At 37.5% G+C, this 24,041-nt stretch overlaps 1 protein-coding gene across 4 annotated transcripts in view; it reads right to left on the bottom strand.

The window, feature by feature from the left end:
- TEX11 (testis expressed 11) overlaps positions 1 to 24,041 on the bottom strand; it is a 385,828-nt gene that overhangs the window by 318,820 nt on the left and 42,967 nt on the right. For all 4 annotated transcript variants that reach the window (XM_032620813.1, XM_032620814.1, XM_032620810.1 and 1 more), the window contains exons 4-5: positions 12,904 to 12,988; positions 8,350 to 8,429 (exon numbers count right to left, since the gene is read on the bottom strand). In XM_032620813.1, coding sequence (XP_032476704.1) covers positions 8,350 to 8,429; positions 12,904 to 12,988 — 165 coding nt within the window. The remainder of the gene's footprint in view (positions 1 to 8,349; positions 8,430 to 12,903; positions 12,989 to 24,041) is intronic.

A 24,041-nucleotide genomic window follows, 5' to 3' on the forward strand; every position in this document is an offset into this window, starting at 1 on the left:
CCCAAGTCCAGGAAGCGCAACAAGTCCCATACAGTATAAACCCAAGCAGAAACACACCGAGACACATAGTAATCAAATTGGCAAAAATTAAAGACAAAGAAAAATTATTGAAAGCAGTAAGGGAAAAATGACAAATAACATACCAGGGAACTCCCATAAGTTTAACAGCTGATTTCTCAGCAGAAACTCCACAAGCCAGAAGGGAGTGTCATGATATACTTTAAGTGATGAAAGGGAAGAACCTATAACCAAGATTACTCTACCGGGCAAGGATCTCATTCAGATTCGATGGAGAAATCAAAAGCTTTACAGACAAGCAAAAGCTAAGGGAATTCAGCACCACCAAACCAGCTCTACAACAAAAGCTAAAGGAACTTCTCTAAGTGGGAAACACAAGAGAAGAAAAGGACCTACAAACACAAACCCAAAACAATTAAGAAAATGGTCATAGGAACATACATTATCGTTAATTACCTTAACGTGAATGGATTCAATGCTCCAACCAAAAGACACAGGCTTGCTGAATGGATACAAACACAAGATCCATCTATATGCTGTCTACAAGAGACCCACCTCAGACCTAGGGACACATACAGACTGAAAGTGAGGGGATGGAAAAAGATATTCCATGCAAATGGAAATCAAAAAAAAGCTGGAGTAACAATACTCATATCAGATAAAATAGACTTTAAAATAAAGAATATTACAAGAGACAAGGAAGGACACTACATAATGATCAAGGGATCAATCCAAGAAGAAGATATAACAATTATAAATATATATGAACCCAACATAGGAGCACCTCAATACATAAGGCAACTGTGAACAGCTATAAAAGAGGAAATTGACAGTAACACAATAATAGTGGGGGAATTTAACACCTCACTTACACCAATGGACAGATCATCCAAAATGAAAATAAACAAGGAAACACAAGCTTTAAATGACACAATAGACCAAATAGATGTAACTGATATTTACAGGACATTCCATCCAAAAACAGCAGATTACACTTTCTTCTCAAGTGAGCACGGAACGTTCTCCAGGATAGATCACATCTTGGGTCACAAATCAAGCCTCAGTAAATTTAAGAAAATTGAAATCACATCAAGCATCTTTTCTGACCTCAACGCTACGAGATTAGAAATGAACTACAGGAAGAAAAACGTAAAAAACACAGACACATGGAAGCTAAACAATACATTACTAAAAAACCAAGAGATCACTGAAGAAATCAAAGAGGACATCAAAAAGTACATAGAGACAAATGACAATAAAAACACGACAATCCAAAACCTATGGGATGCAGCAAAAGCAGTTCTAAGAGGGAAGATTATAGCTATACAAGCCTACCTCAAGAAACAAGAAAAGCCTCAAATAAACGATCTAACCTTACACCTAAAGGAACTGGAGAAAGAAGAACAAACACAACCCAAAGTTAGCAGAAGGAAAGAAATCATAAAGATCAGACCAGAAATAAATGAAATAGAAACAAAGAAAACAATAGCACAGATCAATAAAACCAAAAGCTGGTTCTTTGAGAAGATAAACAAAATTGATAAACCATTAGCCAAACTCATCAAGAAGAAGAGGGAGAGAACTCAAATCAATAAAATTAGAAATGAAAAAGGAGAAGTTACAACAGACACCGCAAAAATACAAAGCATCCTAAGAGACTACTACAAGCAACTCTATGCCAATAAAATGGACAACCTAGAAGAAATGGACAAATTCTTAGAAAGGTATATAACCTTGCAAGACTGAACCAGGAAGAAACAGAAAATATGAACAGACCAATCACAAGTAATAAAATTGAAACTGTGATTAAAAATCTTCCAACAAACAAAAGTCCAGGACCAGATGGCTTCACAGGTGAATTCTATCAAACATTTAGAGAAGAGCTAACACCCATCCTTCTCAAACCCTTCCAAAAAACCACAGAGGAAGGAACACTCCCAAACTCACTCTATGAGGCCACCATCAACCAGATACCAAAACCAGGCAAAGATACTACAAAAAAAGAAAACTACAGACCAATATCACTGATAAATACAGATGCAAAAATCCTCAACAAAATACCAGCAAACAGAATCCAACAACACGTTAAAAGGATCATACACCATGATAAAGTGGGGTTTACCCCAGGGATGCAAGGATTCTTCAATATACACAAATCAATCAATACGATACACCATATTAACGAACTGAAGAATAAAAACCATATGATCATCTCAATGGATGCAGGAAAAGCTTTTGACAGAACTCAACACCTATTTATGATAAAAACTTCAGAAAGTGGGCAGAGAGGGAACCTACCTCAACATAATAGAGGCCATATATGATAAACCCACAGCAAACATCATTCTCAATGGTGAAAAACTGAAAGCATTTCCTCTAAGATCAGGAACAAGACAAGGATGTCCACTCTCACCACTATTATTCAACATAGTTTTGCAAGTCCTAGCCACGGAAATCAGAGAAGACAAAGAAATAAAAGGAATACAAATTGGATAAGAAAAAGTAAAACTGTCACTGTTTGCAGATGACATGATACTATACATAGAGTACCCTAAAGATGCCACCAGAAAACTACTAGAGCTAATCAATGAATTTGGTAAAGTTGCAGGATACAAAATTAATGCACAGAAATCTCTGGCATTCCTATACACTAATGATGAAAAATCTGAAACAGAAATTAAGAAAACACTCCCATTTACCATTGCAACAAAAAGAATAAAATACCTAGGAATAAACATACCTAGGGAGTCAAAAGACCTGTATGCAAAAAACTATGAGACACTGATGAAGAAATTAAAGATGATACCAACAGATGGAAAGATATACCATGTTCTTGGATTTCAAGAATCAATATTGTGAAAATGACTATATTACCCAAAGCAATCTACAGATTCAAGGCAATCCCTATGAAATTACAAATGGCATTTTTTACATAACTAGAACAAAAAATCTTAAAATTTGTATGGAGACACCAAAGACCCCGACTAGCCAAAGCAGTCTTGAGGGAATAAAACAGAGCTGGAGGAATCAGACTCCCTAACTTCAGACTATACTATAAAGCTACAGTAATCAAGACAATATGGTACTGGCACAAAAACATAAACATAGATCAATGGAACAAGATAGAAAGCCCAGAGATAAACCCACGAACATATGGTCAACTAATCTATGACAAAGGAGGCAAGGATATACAATGGAGAAAAGACAGTCTCTTCAATAAGTGGTGCTGGGAAAACTGGACAGCTACATGTAAAAGAATGAAATTAGAACACTCCCTAACATCATACACAAAAATAAACTCAAAATGGATTAGAGACCTAAATGTAAGACCAGGCACTATAAAACTCTTAGAGGAAAACAGGCAGAACACACTTTGACATAAATCAGAGCAAGATCTCTTTTGATCCACCTCCTAGAGTAATGGAAATAAAAACAAAAATAAACAAATGGGACCTAATGAAACTTAAAAGCTTTTGCACAGCAAGGGAAACCATAAACAAGACGAAGAAACAACCCTCATAATGGGAGAAAATATTTGCAAACGAATCAATGGACAAAGGATTAATCTCCAAAATATAAACAGCTCATGCAGCTCAATATTAAAGAAACAAAGAACCCAATCCCAAAACCGTCAGAAGACCTAAATACACATTTCTCCAAAGAAGACATACAGATGGCCAAGAAGCACATGAAAAGCTGCTCAACATCACTAATTATTAGAGAAATGCAAATCAAACCTGCAATGAGGTATCACCTCACACCAGTTAGAATGGGCATCATCAGCAAATCTACAAACAACAAATGCTGGAGAGGGTGTGGAGAAAAGGGAAACCTCTTGCACTGTTGGTGGGAATGTAAACTGATATAGCCACTATGGAGAACAGTATGGAGGTTCCTCAAAAAACTAAAAATAGAATTACCATATGATCCAGCAATGCCACTACTGGGCATATACCCAGAGAAAACCATAATTCAAAAAGACACATGCACCCCAATGTTCATTGCAGCACTATTTAAAATAGCCAGGGCATGGAAGCAACCTAAATGCCCATCAACAGACAAATGGATAAAGAAGTTGTGGTACATACATACAATGGAATATTACTCAGCCATAAAAAGGAATGAAATTGAGTCATTTGCTGAGATGCGGGTGGATCCAGAGACTGTCATAGAGTGAAGTAAGTCAGAAAAAGAAAAACAAGTATTGTATATTAACGCATGTATGTGGAACCTAGAAAATGGTACATATGAACTGGTTTGCAAGGTAGAAGTTGAGACACAGATGTAGAGAACAAACGTATGGACACCAACGGGGGAAAGTTGCGGTGGGGTGGGGATGGTGGTGTGCTGAATTGGGCGATTGGGATTGGCATATATACACTGATGTGTATAAAATTGATGACTAATAAGAAGCTGCTGTTGAAAAAAATATAATTAAATTTAAAAAAACTAATACTAAACTTTCTTTGGGTTATTTGTATGGAAATATGTTAATATAAATGTTTCAGACATTACATGAAATTCCTAAAAAATCTTATATGTTCTGGTATAATGTTGTAAGTCATAATTCTAGTTATTACTTTAAAATGTATATGTCAGAAATAACTACATTTCCTTGTCAATTGCATTATTATGAACTTCCATCAAATCTTTAACCGTGGTCATTTTTAAGTCTTTTGTCATTTACAGACAGTTCTGCGTGTACTCTGATTCTTTTGCAAATGTGTTCCTATAGGGCTTCCCTGGTGGTGCAGTGGTTGACAGTCCGCCTGCCAATGCAGGGGACATGGGTTCGTGCCCCGGTCCGGGAAGATCCCACATGCTGCAGAGCGGCTGGGCCCGTGAGCCATGGCCGCTGAGCCTGCGCGTCCGGAGCCTGTGCTCTGCAACGGGAGAGGCCACGACAGTGAGAAGCCCGTGTACCACAAAAAAAAAAAATTTTCCTATAAAAGGGTTTCATCTTCAAGGAATTCATGGAAAAGACTCTGATAAGTACAGGTTTCTGGTAACTGACTATACTGCTGAACTGAATGAATAAGCATTTTCTGAACTCTAATGGAAAACTGATGAATTCATAAAAGTGCTAACAAAAGATCAAGATGAAAAAAATAATTACATGGGACTGAGTGAACTGATGAGGATGATGATAATTTTTGTGACTTTCCGTTTGAATAAAAAAATGCGATGTAACTTTATGTAAAAAGAACTTAATGCAAAACAATGTCACTCTTCTCACTTATTTTCTCTTGCTTTGGAAAATATAGATATTTTCTGCTAAAAATATGATTTATGCTGACACGTAATACCTTGATTACTGTTATTATAAATGAATTAATAAATATTTTTAAGTTTCAAAAAAACAATAGGAGAGAAAGAGAAATAATCTATGTTATCACTTATATGTGGAATCTAAAAGATAAGACAAACAAATATATATAACAAAACAGAAACAAACTCACAGATACAGAGAACAAATTAGTGGCTACCAGTGGGTAGAGGGAAGGAAGAAAGGACAGGAAAGGGGTTGGGGATTTAGAGATGCAAACTATTATGTATAAAATAAATAAGCAACAAGGGTATATAACACAGCACAGGGAAATATAGCCATTATTTTGAAATAACTTTAAATGGAGTATAACCTATAAAAATAATGAATCACTATGTTGTACACATGAAACTCCTATTGTAAATTAACTATACTTCAATAAAATACATAAAGTCATGCATACATACATACATATCAAAAGAATAATAAACAAAATAGTTACCGACAGGGGAAGGGAGGGAACAGAGTAAAGAGGACAGAGATAGAAGCTAGACTTCTCTGAATATACTTCCTTTAGATTTGACTTGACCTCAGAACCATGTCAGTATTTTACATAATTATAAAACAAAATTCAGGGACTTCCCTGGTGGTGCAGTGGTTAAGAATCCACCTGCCAATTCAGGGGACATGGATTTGATCCCTGGTCCAGAAAGAGCCCACATGCCGCAGAGCAACTAAGCCCGTGCACCACAACTACTGAGCCCACACGCCACAACTACTGAAGCCCATGCACCCTAGGACCCGCGTTCCGCAACTACTGAGCCCACGTGCTGCAACTAGTGAAGCCCACGTGCCTAGAGCTAGTGCCCCATAACAAGAGAAGCCACCGTTGATGAGAAGCCCAGGCACCGCAACAAGAGTAGCCCCCGCTCACCACAACTAGAGAAAGCCTGGGTGCAGCAACGAAGACCCAACACAGCCATAAATAAATAAATTAAATAAAACAAAATTCAATCAAAATGGGTAGGTGGGAGCAATCACAAAAATCAAAAGCAAGCAGAAGCAAATAAACCTATCTATATAGCAAGTCGATAGCTTAATCATAGGGAAAGGAATTATTTCAGGTAATTTTAAGGTATTTTAATAATATTAATACAGTATTTTGACTGTACATCCCTAGTGAGGTATATCCTAAGAACAAAAGTGCAAAAAAATTCCTAAACGTTTTTAGAAATTATTCTTAGTAATAATATCGATATTGCTATATCCTGAAACTGTTTCAAAAATACATTTTCTAGGATAAAAGAGGTTATTTATTACTTTAATGTTAGGCACCAAGATTTTTAGCACCAAAGACACACAAATATAAAATCAAGAAGCTAAGTAAAACCCTATAATCCTAAATATCAATTGGAAATATCAGTATGAACTCATTATAAACTTTCTCACTTAAAAAAAATATATGTCATAGCTCTGTCCACTAAAAAGGTCTAGAAACAATAATCAATGCAATAGTAATGAGCATTTGTGATGCCCAGACTGTGGGTTCTAAACAACGTTCTCCACTAAAAGAAAGCAGGGCTCCTTAGAGGAATGGCTGATTCCAGGTCTAGGGTAGGAACTATACAAGATAAGCCTGGATATCTTGCCATATCGGAAACCAAATGAAACTATTAAAGACTGCTGAGGTCGTGCCAAAAGGACTCAGAATCACTTAAAGAAGCTCCTTCCAGCCCAAAACAGGACACTGTGCTTCAATAAGAATAATAACTACAATGAACTGAAAGTCATTAAATATGTTAAAATCCATGAGTTCACAGTAATACTTTTTAAACAAAAACCCACTCAGTCATCATTTAAGGATGTTACAGAACCAACTCATTATTCTGAAAACTGTTAAATAAAGGGGAAGAGTCAGGACTTTCTTATACAAAATATACTTCAGAGTAACCAAATAGTTGATGAAAGTTTCTCTCTATTCCAGTTAATAAACAAAATAACTACAGAATTAGAATATGCAGACCCCCACAGAAATAATGCATCTGGGGACAATAATCATCGAAGGACACTAACACAACAGAAAAGAGACAAGTAGACATTAGTGCCTCCTGATGGAAGTACACCATACCGCCTATGAATTATTCTTGACAAAAATGAACCTGAATCAGATCAAGCTTCTAAATCTAACTACCAGTTTACAGGAAAAACAGAGGACAAAGTACTATATTAAATGACACCATAAGGATGCAGTTATCAGAATCCAGAATTTAAGTAAACTATAGAACATATTAACAAAATATAAGGTGTGGACTTTAATCCTGATTCTAAAAAACCAACCGGAAAGAAGTGGGGGGAGGGAGGTGGGAAGGGTTGGGGGGAGGGAAGACTAGATATCTGATGATTTTAGAAAAATCTTTATTAAATTTTATCAGGTATGATAATGGGTATTGGGTTTGAATAAAAAAGATATCCGAAAAAAAAAAAAAAGATATCCAGTCTTTTAGAGACATGTACTGAAATATTCATGGGAAAAATAATGCTTCTTTGGATTTATTTCAAAATAATCCATGGTGCCAGGGGTTTGCTGTTAGAGGAGATATAGAAGAAGCAAGAGTGGTCATGAGTTGATGATTACTCTAGCTGAGTGACAGGTAAATAGGGGAATCATATTATCTTTTCTACTTCATGTGTACATTTGAGCTTTTCAATAAAATATTGTTTTAAAACACTAGGAAAAATACTTTCCACTAAAAAAACTTACTTGCCTCTAGGAAGCAAGACAGGGGGTAGAAAGGGATGGAGCAGAAAACTATTACTTTTTATTATTTTCCTTACTTTTCATAAATCCTGAATTATAAGTTCAATATTTAGTCCACTGAATCACTGTAATAACTACAGTACTGCTGATACCTTTAATTGTAATAGATATAATTATTATAAAAGTAACATTGCTAGAACTAAAGGATATAACCCCCTTCCAGGTTTACACTAACTTCAACCATCTACACAGGAATAATGACTCTCTCACGGAATCTGCACTTTCTCCTGATTTAATTAGGACTTACCAAAATTTGTCTTTGAATAGCTTCTTCTGAAGCAGCTGAGCCTTCACACATACACATCAACTTGCAAGCAACATGCCGTACTGCAAAACAGTAATTAGATACCCATAAACACAAAACATTCATTCCCCTTTTATATACACATATAAAGAGAAAAGAGGAGTGAAGTGAAACCACTTTTGTTGTTAAAAATAAGAACTTTAAAGGTCTTTTTAAAAAATCAATTATCAAAAGTAAATGACCTGAAAATTACCAAATGAATCATGGGCTTAATGCTTTAGTCAGATAGATATCTAATTTCCAAATTTTAATTTCTGCCTGTCTTAAATCCCAAAGACTCACATGATGCTCTTGTATGCACCATGCTGGCAGCAAAATAATTCTAAGTAGAATTGGAATCTAAAGCTATTCAACATCTGACAAAATTCCTGAACATCAGAATAGTTTAAGATTATTCTCCTAAAATGTGAAATGGTCTAAATATATTATTTTCTGCAGATGAGGTAAAAGTTCTTGAAGCATAACTTAGAAAATATAGATATCTTCATTACACAGTTCATTTACCCTGAAAATAGGAAAGTTTGAATAATTGTAACCTCTTTAGTTGTGTGGTTTCTTTCATCATAAAACATACCCAATTTATTAAAGATGACTTCACATATAACTGAACTAGTTGTCTTGATGTTATTAAATCTCAGCAGCCATTCTACTTATGCTAACACCATTTTTAATTAATATTCCAATGAAAAAAAGAAGATTTGCCCAGCTTAAATTACGGGTAATTGAAGTAGTCAGATTTTTTTTTTTTTTTTTTTTTTTTTTTTGCGGTACGCGGGCCTCTCACTGTTGTGGCCTGTCGCGTTGTGGAGCACAGGCTCCGGACGCGCAGGCTCAGCGGCCATGGCTCACGGGCCCAGCCGCTCCGCGGCATGTGGGATCTTCCCGGACTGGGGCACGAACCCGTGTCCCCTGCATCGGCAGGCGGACTCTCAATCACTGCGCCACCAGGGAAGCCCCATGTAGTCAAATTTTTATTAACATTACAAAATGTAAAATTTATTCATCCCTCAACAAATTTAATTTGTTTCTGGGAAAAAACTTTCAGTAAAATAATTTCTAAACATATATTTACATTGTCCTGCATTTCCAGTTTTGTTTGGTTTTTCTGAGGTACGCGGGCCTCTCACCACTGCGGCCCCTCCCGCCACGGAGCACAGGCTCCGGATGCGCAGGCCCAGCGGCCACGGCCCACGGGCCCAGCCACTCCATGGCACGCGGGATCCTCCCGGACCGGGGCACAAACCCATGCCCCCCGCATCGGCAGGCAGACTCCCAACCACTGCGCCACCAGGGAAACCCACATTTCCAGTTTTGAAAATGTTTCCTTTATTGTTTTCAAAGTTTACTAATTCTTCTGTACTCTCAAGGACCCTGATCTCAATTATTTTCCCTCTCCAAAGATATCTTCAGTGCTTCCCTCTCAATTTACTCCTTTCCCTCTGCCTTCAAATATATCCATCTCCCTTCCTTGAAAAAATTCAACTAACCCCACTGTGCTTCAAGCTTCCCTCCCATTTCTCCTCTTCCTCCCACTGTCAAACTTCTTGAACTGAATGAGCTACTATCTGTTTTATTGCTACTCCCTCGTCTCCTTAATGCCCTGCAACCTGTTTTGCATCTTTACCACTTTACTAAAGCTGCACTCCCAAAGATCACCTTCCCTGACTTCACAGCTACATTTCACAACGATCATAATAACCTTTTTGAAAAATACTACTTCCTATGCCTCACTCTATCCTGGTTCAGCATTGAGCAGTGTCCCTCTGTGGGAAATGTCTTAGTCTAAGAACTTTGCTCCAGCCCCACATTCTTTTTTTTTTTTTCAGCCCCACATTCTTGATCCAGCTGTGTATAGTTATAACCAATGAAGCCTTTAGGCCAAAGGCACCTGAGGCTCAGACAGAATGCTACTTCAGTATAAAGATGTTGTCTTTGTTGCTCTTGCTCTACCCTTGTCTTCTCATCAGCCTCTTCTTGGCCCCTCTATACTATAAACATCTTGGTTAGGTGCTTGCTGACTGACTGCTTGCATCTGCCTTACTCTGCTCCATCAGTGCCCACAGCTTGATATTTGAATTGACTTTAAACAACATATAAATTTGCATCCTCTGGCATTTGTGAATTCTTTATTTTTACTGTTTATTTAGCTTTAACCCATTCCTTCCTAAATCCTCAAGCATAATGTATGCCTGGTATTTTTGCCCTGGAGTCTTACCTTGTCCCTTTCACCTACTGCCTGCCACAACATGGTTTGACAACCCTATAAAAGATTATGTACTCGGGCTTCCCTGGTGGCGCAGTGGTTAAGAGTCCGCCTGCCGATGCAGGGGACACGGGTTCGTGCCCCAGTCCGGGATGATCCCACATACCGCGGAGTGGCTGGGCTCGTAAGCCATGGCCGCTGAGCCTGCGCGTCCGGAGCCTGTGCTCCACAACGGGAGAGGCCGCAGCAGTGAGAGGCCCGCGTACCAGAAAAAAAAAAAAAAAAGAGAGAGAGTATGTACTCAATAAGTGGGTAGCGAGTCTCCTCTAGAATATTTTGACTGTTACTTGTGGTCTCCTATCCTTGCTCTTTTTCTTCCCAGTCCGTAACTGGAAGAATTAAGGTTAAAATCTCAGTACTCTGTTCTCTCAACACCATTGGTTCTTAATATTTGGTATGCATGAGAATTCCTGAGAAATTTTTTCAAATTACAGACATGCCCAGGTTTCATCCTAAACCCCCCAAATCAAAACCTCCAATGGTGGAGCCTGGGCATCTATAGTTTAAAAGGCTCCACAGGTTACTCTCATTTATATCACTATCTAAGAACCACTGCTCTTTATTTTCTCCCTCAGAGAACTCAACAATTCTTGTGGCTTCAACAGTCATCTCCATGTGAATAACCATCAAATCTATAGGCAGCCCGACCTTTCTCACAAGCTCCTGTCTCACATCTCCAACCTTATTGTCACCTCAAATACAACAGGTCTAAAACTAAAGTTTAAGAGTCATTCTTCTACTTCTGCCTTTCCTATTTCTGTTCATTGTTCCATAATTCTTCCCAATAATAATAAATTATAGTGCATAAATCTTAATGACATTTTGATCACAACACAATCCAGGCACACTGAATTTGTTTTTGAGACAAAGTATCTTCCAATCAACAGATTTTGAGAATAAAACTTTTTAAAATCAGAGGCCTCCTGCACTACACCCTGTTTTCCACTGTATCTTAAAAGTATTATACACATAATAAGCACCCAAATATCTAAGAACTGCTACATACAGAGTAAGTACATTAGGAAAGGTCAGTCCTAGGGCCGCAGCTCCCACTCATCTACCAAATCCCCACTATTTGACAAGCAGTGAAAAACAGCCAGAGCAATGTTCCTTGATAGGCAGAATGGGAGAAGTTTAGAATTAAAGCATTTTAACATCACACAGTTCACCTGTGTACTAAATTTCTCCCACAGATGAATTTCCAACTCTTCCCTCCTCACAACTATAAGATCTAAGGCTTCTAGGAGCAATGATATCAACATTTATCTGAGAGTTAAAGAGACAGAACTGTTCTCTAAACATCCTAATAGAGGAGTGGGCTAAAAAGTCAGTACACTATTGACTATATCAACCACTAATTACCCTATACATACACTGAAGTCGTATACAGTTTGGTTTATATTCATAAAGATAAATACTTAGTATTAAATTCTATTTGTTGCATACAGACAAAATTCATTTGTCTACAAGCCAAGCACTCCAGAGATTCACCTTTTGGTTTGTTGCCTCAATGTATCCTTTATAATGGGACATATACTTTCCATAAATGCATTAACTGTCCCTATCCTTGATGGAAATCAGTAACTGTCAGCACACTAGACCCTGCCCATTTAGCTAAAGCACTCAAACTCTGCCAGACAGTAGATCACATTTAATACATCTAAGCAGCTGAATATGGTTTTGGGGTTTTGTTTTGTTGTTGTTATTCTTGTTTGCTCTCACAAAAAATTTCTATAATTTTTCTCAGTAACTCAGTCCAATGTTCATTAACCCACCTCATGAAGACACTATTCTTTACAGACTTTTTAATCTGAATTCCTCACATAGCAACATTTTTCATTATTTTATTAATGGAGAGGAGAAACTACTATCTGATGGTTCTTCAGAATCCTGAGGATTCTGATCATCTCTCCTCCAAGGAAATAATCCACGTCCTTTGAAATTTTTCAAGTTCTCATTTTCCTGCCTCATTTTTAATCAACTCTGTTGTTCACCAGCAGACTATTTCTTGCAGTTACGCTTTTAAATTTCTATTAGTAAGGAGCTAAGCTCTGAAAAACCACAAAACCAAGGCAGGGTTTGCTTGAGAAACCACTGCTTATGGGTGGTTTTATTTAGTTTTCTTTTAACAAATCTGCATCTAAGAACAGGTCAAAATATTATTTAAACTGCAGGAACACAATCTCATGTATAATAAGAATACTCGTAATATGAGTCACAAAACATATACGTACATTTAGCGCTCTGCTCTTCACTTAAACCCAAAGCTTCTTTCTTGATAATTACCCAGTTCCACAGGTTTACTGCCATTGCTTCAATCTGTACAACAGAAACATTTTTCTTAGCCACTTAAAATACTGTCCACCTCCAATAATATTTTCTTTCGTGCATGTTTCACGTTTATGTGACTACTGTGGGTCATTTACAGGTCCTCCATAATCTAGTTCCATTTTAACTTTTCTCCCAAAAACTTACCCACAGAATAATTATCTTACTGTCCCATGAACACAACTTGTTCATTCCTGCATACCTTTATTCATACTGTTGGCTTCACCTGATATTCCTCCTCCCATAATCTTTATGTAACTCAAATCCAAATTCACCCGCACCAAGAACATACATGAAGTTTTCAGCAACCATTACAGTCTTCATTGGTCTCTCTCTTCTTTGAATTCCTATATTAACTAAGTTTTACATAATTGAGCAATTAACTATGCTACTGTGTATCATTTATTCTTTGTTTTTATTGTTACTCTCATTTCCCAACTAGACTCCTTGAAATCAAAGATCATATCTTACTCAATTTATGTAGCACTTATACTACCTGCCAAAGTGCTAAATAAAGAATACATATTAAAATAATAAGATTTATTGTTTTATTATGTTCTGTTCTAGGGATTATGAGGGCAAAGATTCTAGTAGCTTCTTCTGGTTTTATCTACCAGATGGAACACAGTCAACTGGACGGAAAAATAAATCAAGCTCATAGTATCTCAGGAATAAAATTTGCAGTAGATTGGTTTCTGGCAAGAGATCTCTGAAGGCCAACAGTTGGTCCTGGGTGCTACTATTGCCTCAGACCAATATGCCATAGCTCTGGCCTAAATCTCCCGGTGTGCTATAGTGACTATGATAGAAGCTATATACCATTATCTTATCATAAACATATTGGTAGTAATACGACTAAGAGGAATAACTGGAAAAAAAATTAAACTCAGTTTGTGTACAATAACGGTGCACAATTGTATTTTAGTTTATTTCCTCAAGACCACTTTTTCCCCCTACAATTCATTTCCCTGATGAGATTCCCTTTAAATGGATTATTTATGTAGCATGGCCATCATTTCACTACTATTCTGCAGCTAATTATTATGCTCATCTCCTTTCTCTCTCATACAGTATCCCCACGCCACAGTTGACCTAATGATGACTTTCGTATGAAATATTATTTGATTTGTTTCATCAGAAGCACAAGGAGTTAATACTTGACTTAAAATTTCCCAGAGGAACAAATGGTATTTAGGTGGAAAAATAAACATGCACAGTAAAACAGCTTAAAGCTGCCACTTAGGGTATTTTGGAAAGCAATTTCACAACATGAGCCAAAAAATGTTCATACCTTTTTTTTTCTAACATTTTTATTGGAGTATAATTGCTTTACAATGGTGTGTTAGTTTCTGCTTTATTACAAAGTGAATCAGTTATACATGTACATATGTGCCAATATCTCTTCCCTCTTGCGCCTCCCTCCCTCCCACCCTCCCGATCCCACCCTTCTAGCTGGTCATATAGCACCAAGCTGATCTCCCTGTGCTATGTGACTGATTCTCACTAGCTATTTATTTTACATTTGGTAGTGTACATATGTCCATATATACACTAGCACTCTCTCACTTTCTCCCAGCTTACCCTTCCCCCTCCCCATGTCCTCAAGTCCATTCTGTAGCAGGTTGGCGTCTTTATTCCCATCTTGCCTCTAAGTCCTCTTTTTTTTTTCTTTTAATATATATATTTATTTATTTTTGGTTGCCTTAGGTCTTCACTGCTCCTCAGGGGCTTTCTCTAGTTGCGGCGAGAAGGGGCTACTCTTCGTTGCAGTGCGCGGGCTTCTCATGTTGCAGAGCACAGGCTCTAGGCGCGTGGGCGTCAGTAGTTGTGGCACGCAGGCTCACTAGTTGTGGTGCACGGGCTTAGTTGCTCCGCGGCATGTGGAATCTTCCCAGACCAGGGCTCGAACCCATGTCCCCCGCACTGGCAGGCGGATTCTTAACCACTGCACCACCAGGGGAGTCCCTGCACCTAGGTTCTTCAAGACAAATTTTTTTTTTGAATTCCATATATATGTGTTCTCATACGGTATTTGGTTTTCTCCTTCTGACTTACTTCACTCTGTATGAGACTCTAGGTCGATCCACCTCACTACAAATAACTCAATTTTGTTGCTTTTTATGCCTGAGTAATATTCCACTGTATATGTGTGCCACATCTTCTTTATCCATTCATCTGTTGATGGACACTTAGGTTGCTTCCATGTCCTGGCTATTGTAAACAGAGCTGCAATGAACATTGTGGTACATGACTCTTTTTGAATTATAGTTTTCGCAGGGTATATGCCCAGTAGTGGGATTGCTGGGTTGTATGGTAGTGCTATTTTTAGTTTTTTAAGGAACCTCCATACTGTTCTCCATAGTGGCTGTATCAATTTATATTCCAAAGAACAGTGCAAGAGGGTTCCCTTTTCTCCACACCCTCTCCAGCATTTACTGTTTGTAGATTTTTTGATGATGGCCATTCTGACCGGTGTGAGATGATATCGCATGGTAGTATTTTGTTTTTGTTTTATAATTTATTTATTTGTATTTGTTTTTGTTTTTGGCTCTGTCGGGTCTTCGTTCTGTGCATGGGCTTTCTCTAGTTGCAGTGAGTGGTGTGTGGGCTTCTCATTGTCGTAGCTTCTCGTTACAGAGCACGGGCTCTAGAGCACAGTCTCAGTAGTTGTGGCACACGGGCTTAGTTGCTCTGTGGCATGTGGGAATCTTCCTGGGGCAGGGATCAAACCCATGTCCCCTGCATTAGCAGGCAGATTCCCACCCACTGCAACACCAGGGAAGCCCCTCATTGTAGTTTTGATTTGCATTTCTCTAATGATTAATGATGTTGAGCATTCTTTCACATGTTTGTTGGCAATCTGTATATCTTCTTTGGAGAAATGTCTATTTAGGTCTTCTGCCCATTTTTGGATTGGATTCTTTGTTTTTTTGGTATTGAGCTGCATGAGCTCTTGTAAACTGTGGAGATTAATCCTTTGTCAGTTGCTTCATATGCAAATATCTTTTCCCATTCTCAAGGTTGTCTTTTCATCTTGTTTATGGTTTCCTTTGCTGTGCAAAAGCTTTGAAGTTTCATTAGGTCCCCTTGGTTTATTTTTGTTTTTATTTCCATTGCTCTAGGAGCTGGGTCATAAAGGATCTTGCTGTGATTTATGTCATAGAGTGTTCTGCCCATGTTTTCCTCTAAGAGTCTGATAGTTTCTGGCCTTACCTTTAGGTCTTTAATCCATTTTGAGCTTATTTTTGTGTATGGTGTTAGGGACTGTTGAAATTTCATTCTTTTACATGTAGCTATCCAGTTTCCCAGCACCACTTACTGAAGAGGCTGTCTTTTCTCCATTGCATATTCTTGCCTCCTTTATCAAAGATAAGGTGACCATATGTTCATGGGTTTATCTCTGGGCTTTCTATCCTGTTCCATTCATCTATATTTCTGTTTTTGTACCAGTGCCATATTGTCTTGATTACTGTAGCTTTGTAGTATAGTCTGAAGTCAGGGAGCCTGATTCCTCCAGCTCCGTTTTTCTTTCTCAAGATTGCTTTGGCTATTCAGGGTCTTTTGTGTTTCCCTACAAATTGTGAGATTTTTTTGTTCTAGTTATATGAAAAATGCCAGTGGTAGTGTGATAGGGATTGCACTGAATCTGTCGATTGCTTTGGGTAGTAGAGTCATTTTCACAATGTTGATTCTTCCAATCCAAGAACATGGTATACCTCTCCATCTATTAGTATCATCTTTAATTTCTTTCACCAGTGTCTTATAATTTTCTGCATACAGGTCATTTGTCTCCTTAGGTAGGTTTATTCCTAGGTATTTTATTCTTTTTGTTGCAGTGGTAAATGGGAGTGTTTTCTTAATCTCACCTTCAGATATTTCATCATTAGTGTATAGGAATGCAAGAGATTTCTGTGCATTAATTTTGTTTCCTGCTACTTTACCAAATTCATTGATTAGCTCTAGTAGTTTTCTGGTAGCATCTTTAGGATTCTCTATGTATAGTATCATGTCATCTGCAAACAGTGACAGCTTCAGCTTTACTTCTTCTTTTCTGATTTGGATTCCTTTTATTTCTTTTTCTTCTCTGATTTCTGTGGCTAAAACTTCCAAAACTATGTTGAGTAAGAGTGGTGAGAATGGGCAACCTTGTCTTGTTCCTGATCTTAGTGGAAATGCTTTCAGTTTTTCACCGTTGACCACGATGTAGGCTGTGGGTCTGTCATATATGGCCTTTATTATGTTGAGGTAAGTTCCCTCTATGCCTACTTTCTGGAGGGTTTTTATCATAAATGGTTGCTGAATTTTGCCGAAAGCTTTCTCTGTATCGACTGAGATGACTATATGCTTTTTCTCCTTCAATTTGTTAATATGGTGTATCTCATTGATTGATTTGCATATATTGAAGAATCCTTGCATTCCTGGGATAAACCCCACTTGATCGTGGTGTATGATCCTTTTAATGTGCTGCTGGATTCTGTTTGCTAGTATTTTGTTAAGGATTTTTGCATCTATGTTCATCAGTGATATTGGCCTGTAGTTTTCTTTTTTTGTGACATCTTTGTCTGGTTTTGGTATCAGGGTGATGGTGGTCTCGTATAATGAGCTTGGGAGTGTTCCTCCCTCTGCTATATTTTGGAAGAGTTTGAGGAGGATAGGTGTTAGCTCTTCTCTAATGTTTCATAGAATTTGCCTGTGAAGCCATCTGGTCCTGGACTTTTATTTGTTGGAAGATTTTTAATCACAGTTTCAGTGCCAGTGCTTGTGATGTTCATATCTTTTGACACAGTAATTGCTTTTCTGAGACTCTATCCTTTGGAAATAATCCAAACTATGGAGGGGATAACCTCTGCACTGAATAGTGTTCCATACATCATTATTTACAATAGTGAAAAATTAAGAACAACATACGTGCCCAATAATAAAGAAATACACAGAAGAAACATGCTAAATCCACTAGAAGGAATATTATTCATCCACTTAAAATAGTAGTCACATTGGCACAGAAATAGACATATAGATCAATGGAACACAATAGAGAGCCCAGAAATAAACCCATGTACCTATGGTCAATTAATCTATGACAAAGACAAAGGAGGCAAGAATATACAATGGGGAAAAGACAGTCTCTTCAGCAACTGGTATTAGGAAAGCTGGACAGCCGCATGTAAATCCATGAAGTTAGAACACTCCCTCACACCATATGTAGAAATAAACTCAAAATGGCTTAAATGCTTAAATAGAAGACATGACACCATAAAACTCCTAGAAGAGAACAGGCAAAACATTCTCAGACATAAATAATAGCTGTATCTTCTTAGATCTGTCTCCCAAGGCAAAAGAAATAGAAGCAAAAATAAACACATTAGGGACTTCCCTGGTGGCACAGTGATTAAGAATCCTCCTGCCAATGCAGGGGACACGGGTTCGAGCCCTGGTCCGGCAAGATCCCACATGCCACGGAGCAACTAAGCCCATGTGCCACAACTACTGAGCCTGCGCTCTAGAGTCTGCGTTCCACATCTGTTGAAGCCCGCACGCCTAGAGCCCATGCTCCGCAACAAGAGAAGCCACCGCAATGAGAAGCACACGCACCGCAATAAAGAGTAGTCCCTGCTCACCGCAACTAGAGAAGGCCCGCGTGCAGCAATAAAGAACCAACGCAATCAAAATTAAATTAATTTTAAAAAATAAACAAATGGGACGTAATTAAACTTAAAAGTTTTTCCACAGCAAGAAAAAAAAACCATCAACAAAATGAAAAGACAACCTAAAGAATGGAAGAAAATATGTGCAAATTATGCAACTGATAAGGGCTTAATTGCCAAAATATACAAATAGTTCATAAAACTCAGTATCGAAAAAACAACCCAATCAAAAATTGGGCACACAGGGAGATCAGCTCGGTGCTTTGTGACCACCTAGAGGGGTGGCATAGGGAGGGTGGGAGGGAGGGAGATGCAAGAGGGAAGAGATATGGGGACATATGTATATGTATAACTCATTCACTTTTTTTTTTTTTTTTTTTTTTTAAATATTTTTATTTATTTATTTATGGCTGTGTTGGGTCTTCGTTTCTGTGTGAGGGCTTTCTCTAGTTGTGGCAAGCGGGGGCCACTCTTCATCGCGGTGCGCGGGCCTCTCACTGTCGCGGCCTCTCTTGCTGCGGAGCACAGGCTCCAGACGCGCAGGCTCAGTAATTGTGGCTCACAGGTCCAGTTGCTCTGCGGCATGTGGGATCTTCCCAGACCAGGGCTCGAACCCGTGTCCCCTGCATTGGCAGGCAGATTCTCAACCACTGCGCCACCAGGGAAGCCCCTCATTCACTTTTTTATAAACCAGAAACTAACACACCATTGTAAAGCAATTATACTCCAATAAAGATGTTAAAAAATATATAAATAAAATAAAATAAAAAATAAACATTTTTTAAAAAATAAAATAAATTGGGAAGAAAACCTAAATAGACATTTCTCCAAAGAAAACATACAGATGGCCAACAGGCACATGAAAAGATGCTCAACATCACTATTAGATAAATGCAAATCAAATCTACAGTGAGGTATCATCTCATACAAGTCAGAATGGCAACTACAAGTTATCAATAAGTTTACAAATAATAAATACTAAAGACAGTGTGGAGAAAACTGTTGGTGGGAATGTAAATTGATACAGCCACTATGGAGAACAGTATGGAAGTTCCTTAAAAAAACAAAAATAGAGTTACCATATGATCCAGCAATGTCACTCGTGGGCATATATCCAGAGAAGACAAAAAACTCTAATTCGAAAAGATACATATACCCCAATGCTCATAGCAGTGCTATTTACAATAGCCAAGGCATGGAGGCAACCTAAATGTCTATCAACGGATGAATGGATAAAGAATATGTGGTATATGTGTGTGTTTGTTTGTGTGTGTGTGTGTGTGTATATGTATACATACATACATACACAATGGAATGTTACTCAGCCATAAAAAAGAAGGAGAGAGCTCCCTGGTTGCCTAGTGGTTAGGACTCCAGGCTTTCACTACCATGGCCTGGGTTCAATCCCTGGTCAGGGAGCAGAGATCTCACAAGCCATGCAGCATGGCCAAAGAAAAAAAAAAGAATGAAATAATGCCATGTGCATAATGTGAAGTAAGTCAGATATAGAAAGACAAATATCATATGATATCACCTATTTGTGGAATCTAAAAAAAAAACCATACAACTGAACTTATTTACAAAACAAATAGACTCACAGACAGAAAACAAACTTATGGGGCTTCCCTGGTGGTCCAGTGGGTAAGACTGTGCTCTCAATGCAGGTGGCCCGGGTTCAGTTCCTGGTCAAGGAACTAGATCCCGCATTCATGCCGCAACTAAGAAGTCCACATGCCATAACTAAGAAGTCGGCATGCCGCAACTAGATCCCACATGCTGCAGCCAAGACCCCAAGTGCTGCAACCAAGACCCAGCACAGCCAAAATAAAGAAACAAATAAATATTTAGAAAAAAAGAAAACAAACTTATGGTTACACAAGGGGAAATGTGGGGGAGGGATAAATTAGGAGTTTGGGATTAACAGATATACACTACTGTATATAAAACAGGTAAACAAGGACCAACTGTATAGCTCGGGGAACTATATTCAGTGTATCGTAATAACCTATAATGGAAAAGAATCTGAAAAAGAACATATATCTGAATCACTTTGCTGTACACCTGAAACTAACATAATATTATAAATCCACTATACTTCAATAAAATTCTTTTTAATTTTAAAAAATGACATTGCAAAAAAACGAAAGAAAGGGTAAGAGTAATTCTGACTGTAAACACTGCATATTCACAAAATGCAGATTTATTCGGCTAATATATACTGAGCACCTAGTATGTGGGAAGACTCGTGCTAGGTTTATATAAATGTGTAATGATAAACACAATAAATATATACAGCAAACAGAGGTAAATAATATGATTAGGGGGTTTCTAGAAAGAAAAATTCAAGGTACTTCTAAAACCAAACAGAACTTCTTGCAAAATAAGACCAGACTCTTACTCTGAACCTCATAACCTCTTTTCACTAACAACTTAACAGAGTAAAAAGAGGTTATAATCTAAAAAGAGACTTTTTTTTTTAACATCTTTATTGGATTATAATTGCTTTACAATGGTGTGTTAGTTTCTGCTTTATAACAAAGTGAATGAGTTATACATATACATATGTCCCCATATCTCTTCCCTCTTGCCTCTCCCTCCCTCCCACCCTCCCTATCCCACCCCTCTAGGTGTTCACAAAGCATCGAGCTGTTCTCCCTGTGCTATGTGGCTGCTTCCCACGAGCTATCTATTTTACATTCGGTAGTGTATATATGTCCATGCCACTCTCTCACTTTGTCCCAGCTTCCCCTTCTCCCTCCCCATATCTTCAAGTCCATTCTCTAGTAGGTCTGCGACTTCATTCCCGTCTCACCCCTAGGTTCTTCACGACCTTTTTTTTTTTTAGATTCCATATATGTGTTACCATATGGTATTTGTTTTTCTCTTTCTGACTTACTTCACTCTGTATGACAGACTCTAGGTCCACCCACCTCACTACAAATAACTCAATTTCTTTTCTTTTTATGGCTGAGTAATATTCCATTGTATATATGTGCCATATCTTCTTTATCCATTCATCTGTTGATGGACACTTAGGTTGCTTCCATGTCCTGGCTATTGTAAATAGAGCTGCAATGAACATTGTGGTACATGACTCTTTTTGAATTATGGTTTTCTCAGGGTATATGCCCAGTAGTGGGAATGCTGTGTCATATGGTAGTTCATTTTTAGTTTTTTTTTTTTTTTTTTTTTAGTTTTAGTTTTAGTTTTTTAAGGAACCTCCATAGTGGCTGTATCAATTTACATTCCCACCAACAGTGCAAGAGGGTTCCCTTTTCTCCACACCCTCTCCAGCATTTATTGTTTGTAGATTTTTTTAATGATAGCCATTCTGACCGGTGTGAGATGATATCTCATTGTAGTTTTGATTTGCACTTCTCTAATGATTAATGATGTTGAGCATTCTAAAAAGAGACTTCTATGTAAAAAAAATACTAACTTTAGAACTAATTAACAAATTTAACAAGGTTGCAGGATACAAGATCAATACACGAAAAACAATTACATTAGCAATGAATAATCTGAAAATTAAATTACGAAAACAGTACATCTATGATAACATCAAAAGAAATGAAGCATGTAGAAAATTTAACCAAAAAGTACAAAACTTACACTCCAAACTAAAAACGCTGAAAAATTAAACAATAAATGGAAAGACACGCCGTTTTATGGCTTAGAACACTTAATATTGTTAAGTTGGCAATACTCCCCAAATTGATATATGGATTTATGCACTACCCATCAAAATTCCAGCTGTCTTCTTTGCAGAAATTGGCAAGCAGATCCTAAATTTCATATGGAAATTCAAGGGACCCCAGAATAGTCAAAAGAATCTTGCAAGAGAAGAACAAAGTTAAAGGACTCACATTTCCAATTTCAAAACTTTCTACAAAGCTACAATCATCAGGAGAGTGTAGTACTGGCGTAAGGACAGACATATAGATCAATGGAATAGACCTGAGAATCCAGAAATATACCCTCATATTTGTGGTCAATTGATTTTTGATAAGGATACTAACACAAATTTAATGGGGAAAGAACAGTCAACAAACATACTGGGACGGGACAGCTTGATATCCACATGCAAAAGAATGAATTTGGATCCCTTCCTCATATGATATGCAAAAGTAAACTCAAAATGGATCATAAACCTAAAGGTAAGAACTAAAACTATAAAACTCTCAGAAGAAAACATAACAGTAAGTCTTCACGACCTTGGGTTAGGAAAAGCCTCCTTAGATATGACACCAAAGTATAAACAATAAAAGAAAGACTTGATAAGTTAGACTTCATCAAAATTTTAAACTTTTTTGCTTCAGAGGATACAATCAAGAAAGTGAAAAGATAACTCACAGAATGGGAGAAAATATTTTGCAAGTCACCTATCTGGTAAGTGACTTGTATCTGGAATATATAAAGAACTCCTACTACTCATAATAAAAAGACAACTGAGTTTAAAAATTGGCAAAGGATCTTAATAGGTATTTCTCCAAATAAAATATGCAAATGACCAATAAGCACATGAGAAGATGCTCAACATCATCAGCCATCAGGGAAACAAATTAACCACAATGAGATACCACCTCACACCCATTAGGATGACTACTATCAAAAATAGAAATAACAAGTGTTGGTAAGGAGGTAGAGAAACTGGAACCCTTGTGCACTACTGATGGGAATTTAAAATGGTGCAGCCACTAAGGTAAACAGTATGGCAGTTCCTCAAAAAAAAAAAAAATAGAATTACCAGATGATCCAGCAATTCCACTTCTGGGTATATACCCAAAAGAATTGAAAGCAAGGACTTGAACAGATACTTTTATACCCATGTTCATAGCTGCATTATTCACAAAAGCCAAAAGGTGGAAGCAGTTCATGTATCTATGGACTGATATATAGATAAACAAAATGTGGTATGTACACATGAAGGAATATTATGAAGCCTTAAAAAGGACAGAAATTCTGGGGGAGGGGAAAAAAAGAAGGCAGAAATTCTGACACATACTACACCATGGATAAATCTGAGGACATTATACTGAGTGAAATATGCCAGTCACAATGTGATAAATACTGTATGATTCCACTTATATGAAGTATCAAGAGTAGTCAAACTTATAGAGATAGAAAGAAGAATTGTGGTTGCCAGGGTCTGGGGGAAAGGGAGAATGGGGAGTTGTTGTTTAATAGGTATAGAATTTCAGTTTTGCAAGATGAAAAGAGTTCTGGAGATTGGTTGCACAACGATGTGAATGTACTCAATACTACTGAATTTTACATTTAAAAATAGTTAAGATGGTAAATTTTACACTATGTATACTTTACCACAATTAAAAATAAAACAAACACAATGAGATACTACTTCACACTCACTAGGATGGCTATAATCAAAAAGCTAATAA

The sequence above is a fragment of the Phocoena sinus genome, chromosome X, assembly GCF_008692025.1.
Source record: "Phocoena sinus isolate mPhoSin1 chromosome X, mPhoSin1.pri, whole genome shotgun sequence".
NCBI lineage: Eukaryota > Metazoa > Chordata > Mammalia > Artiodactyla > Phocoenidae > Phocoena > Phocoena sinus.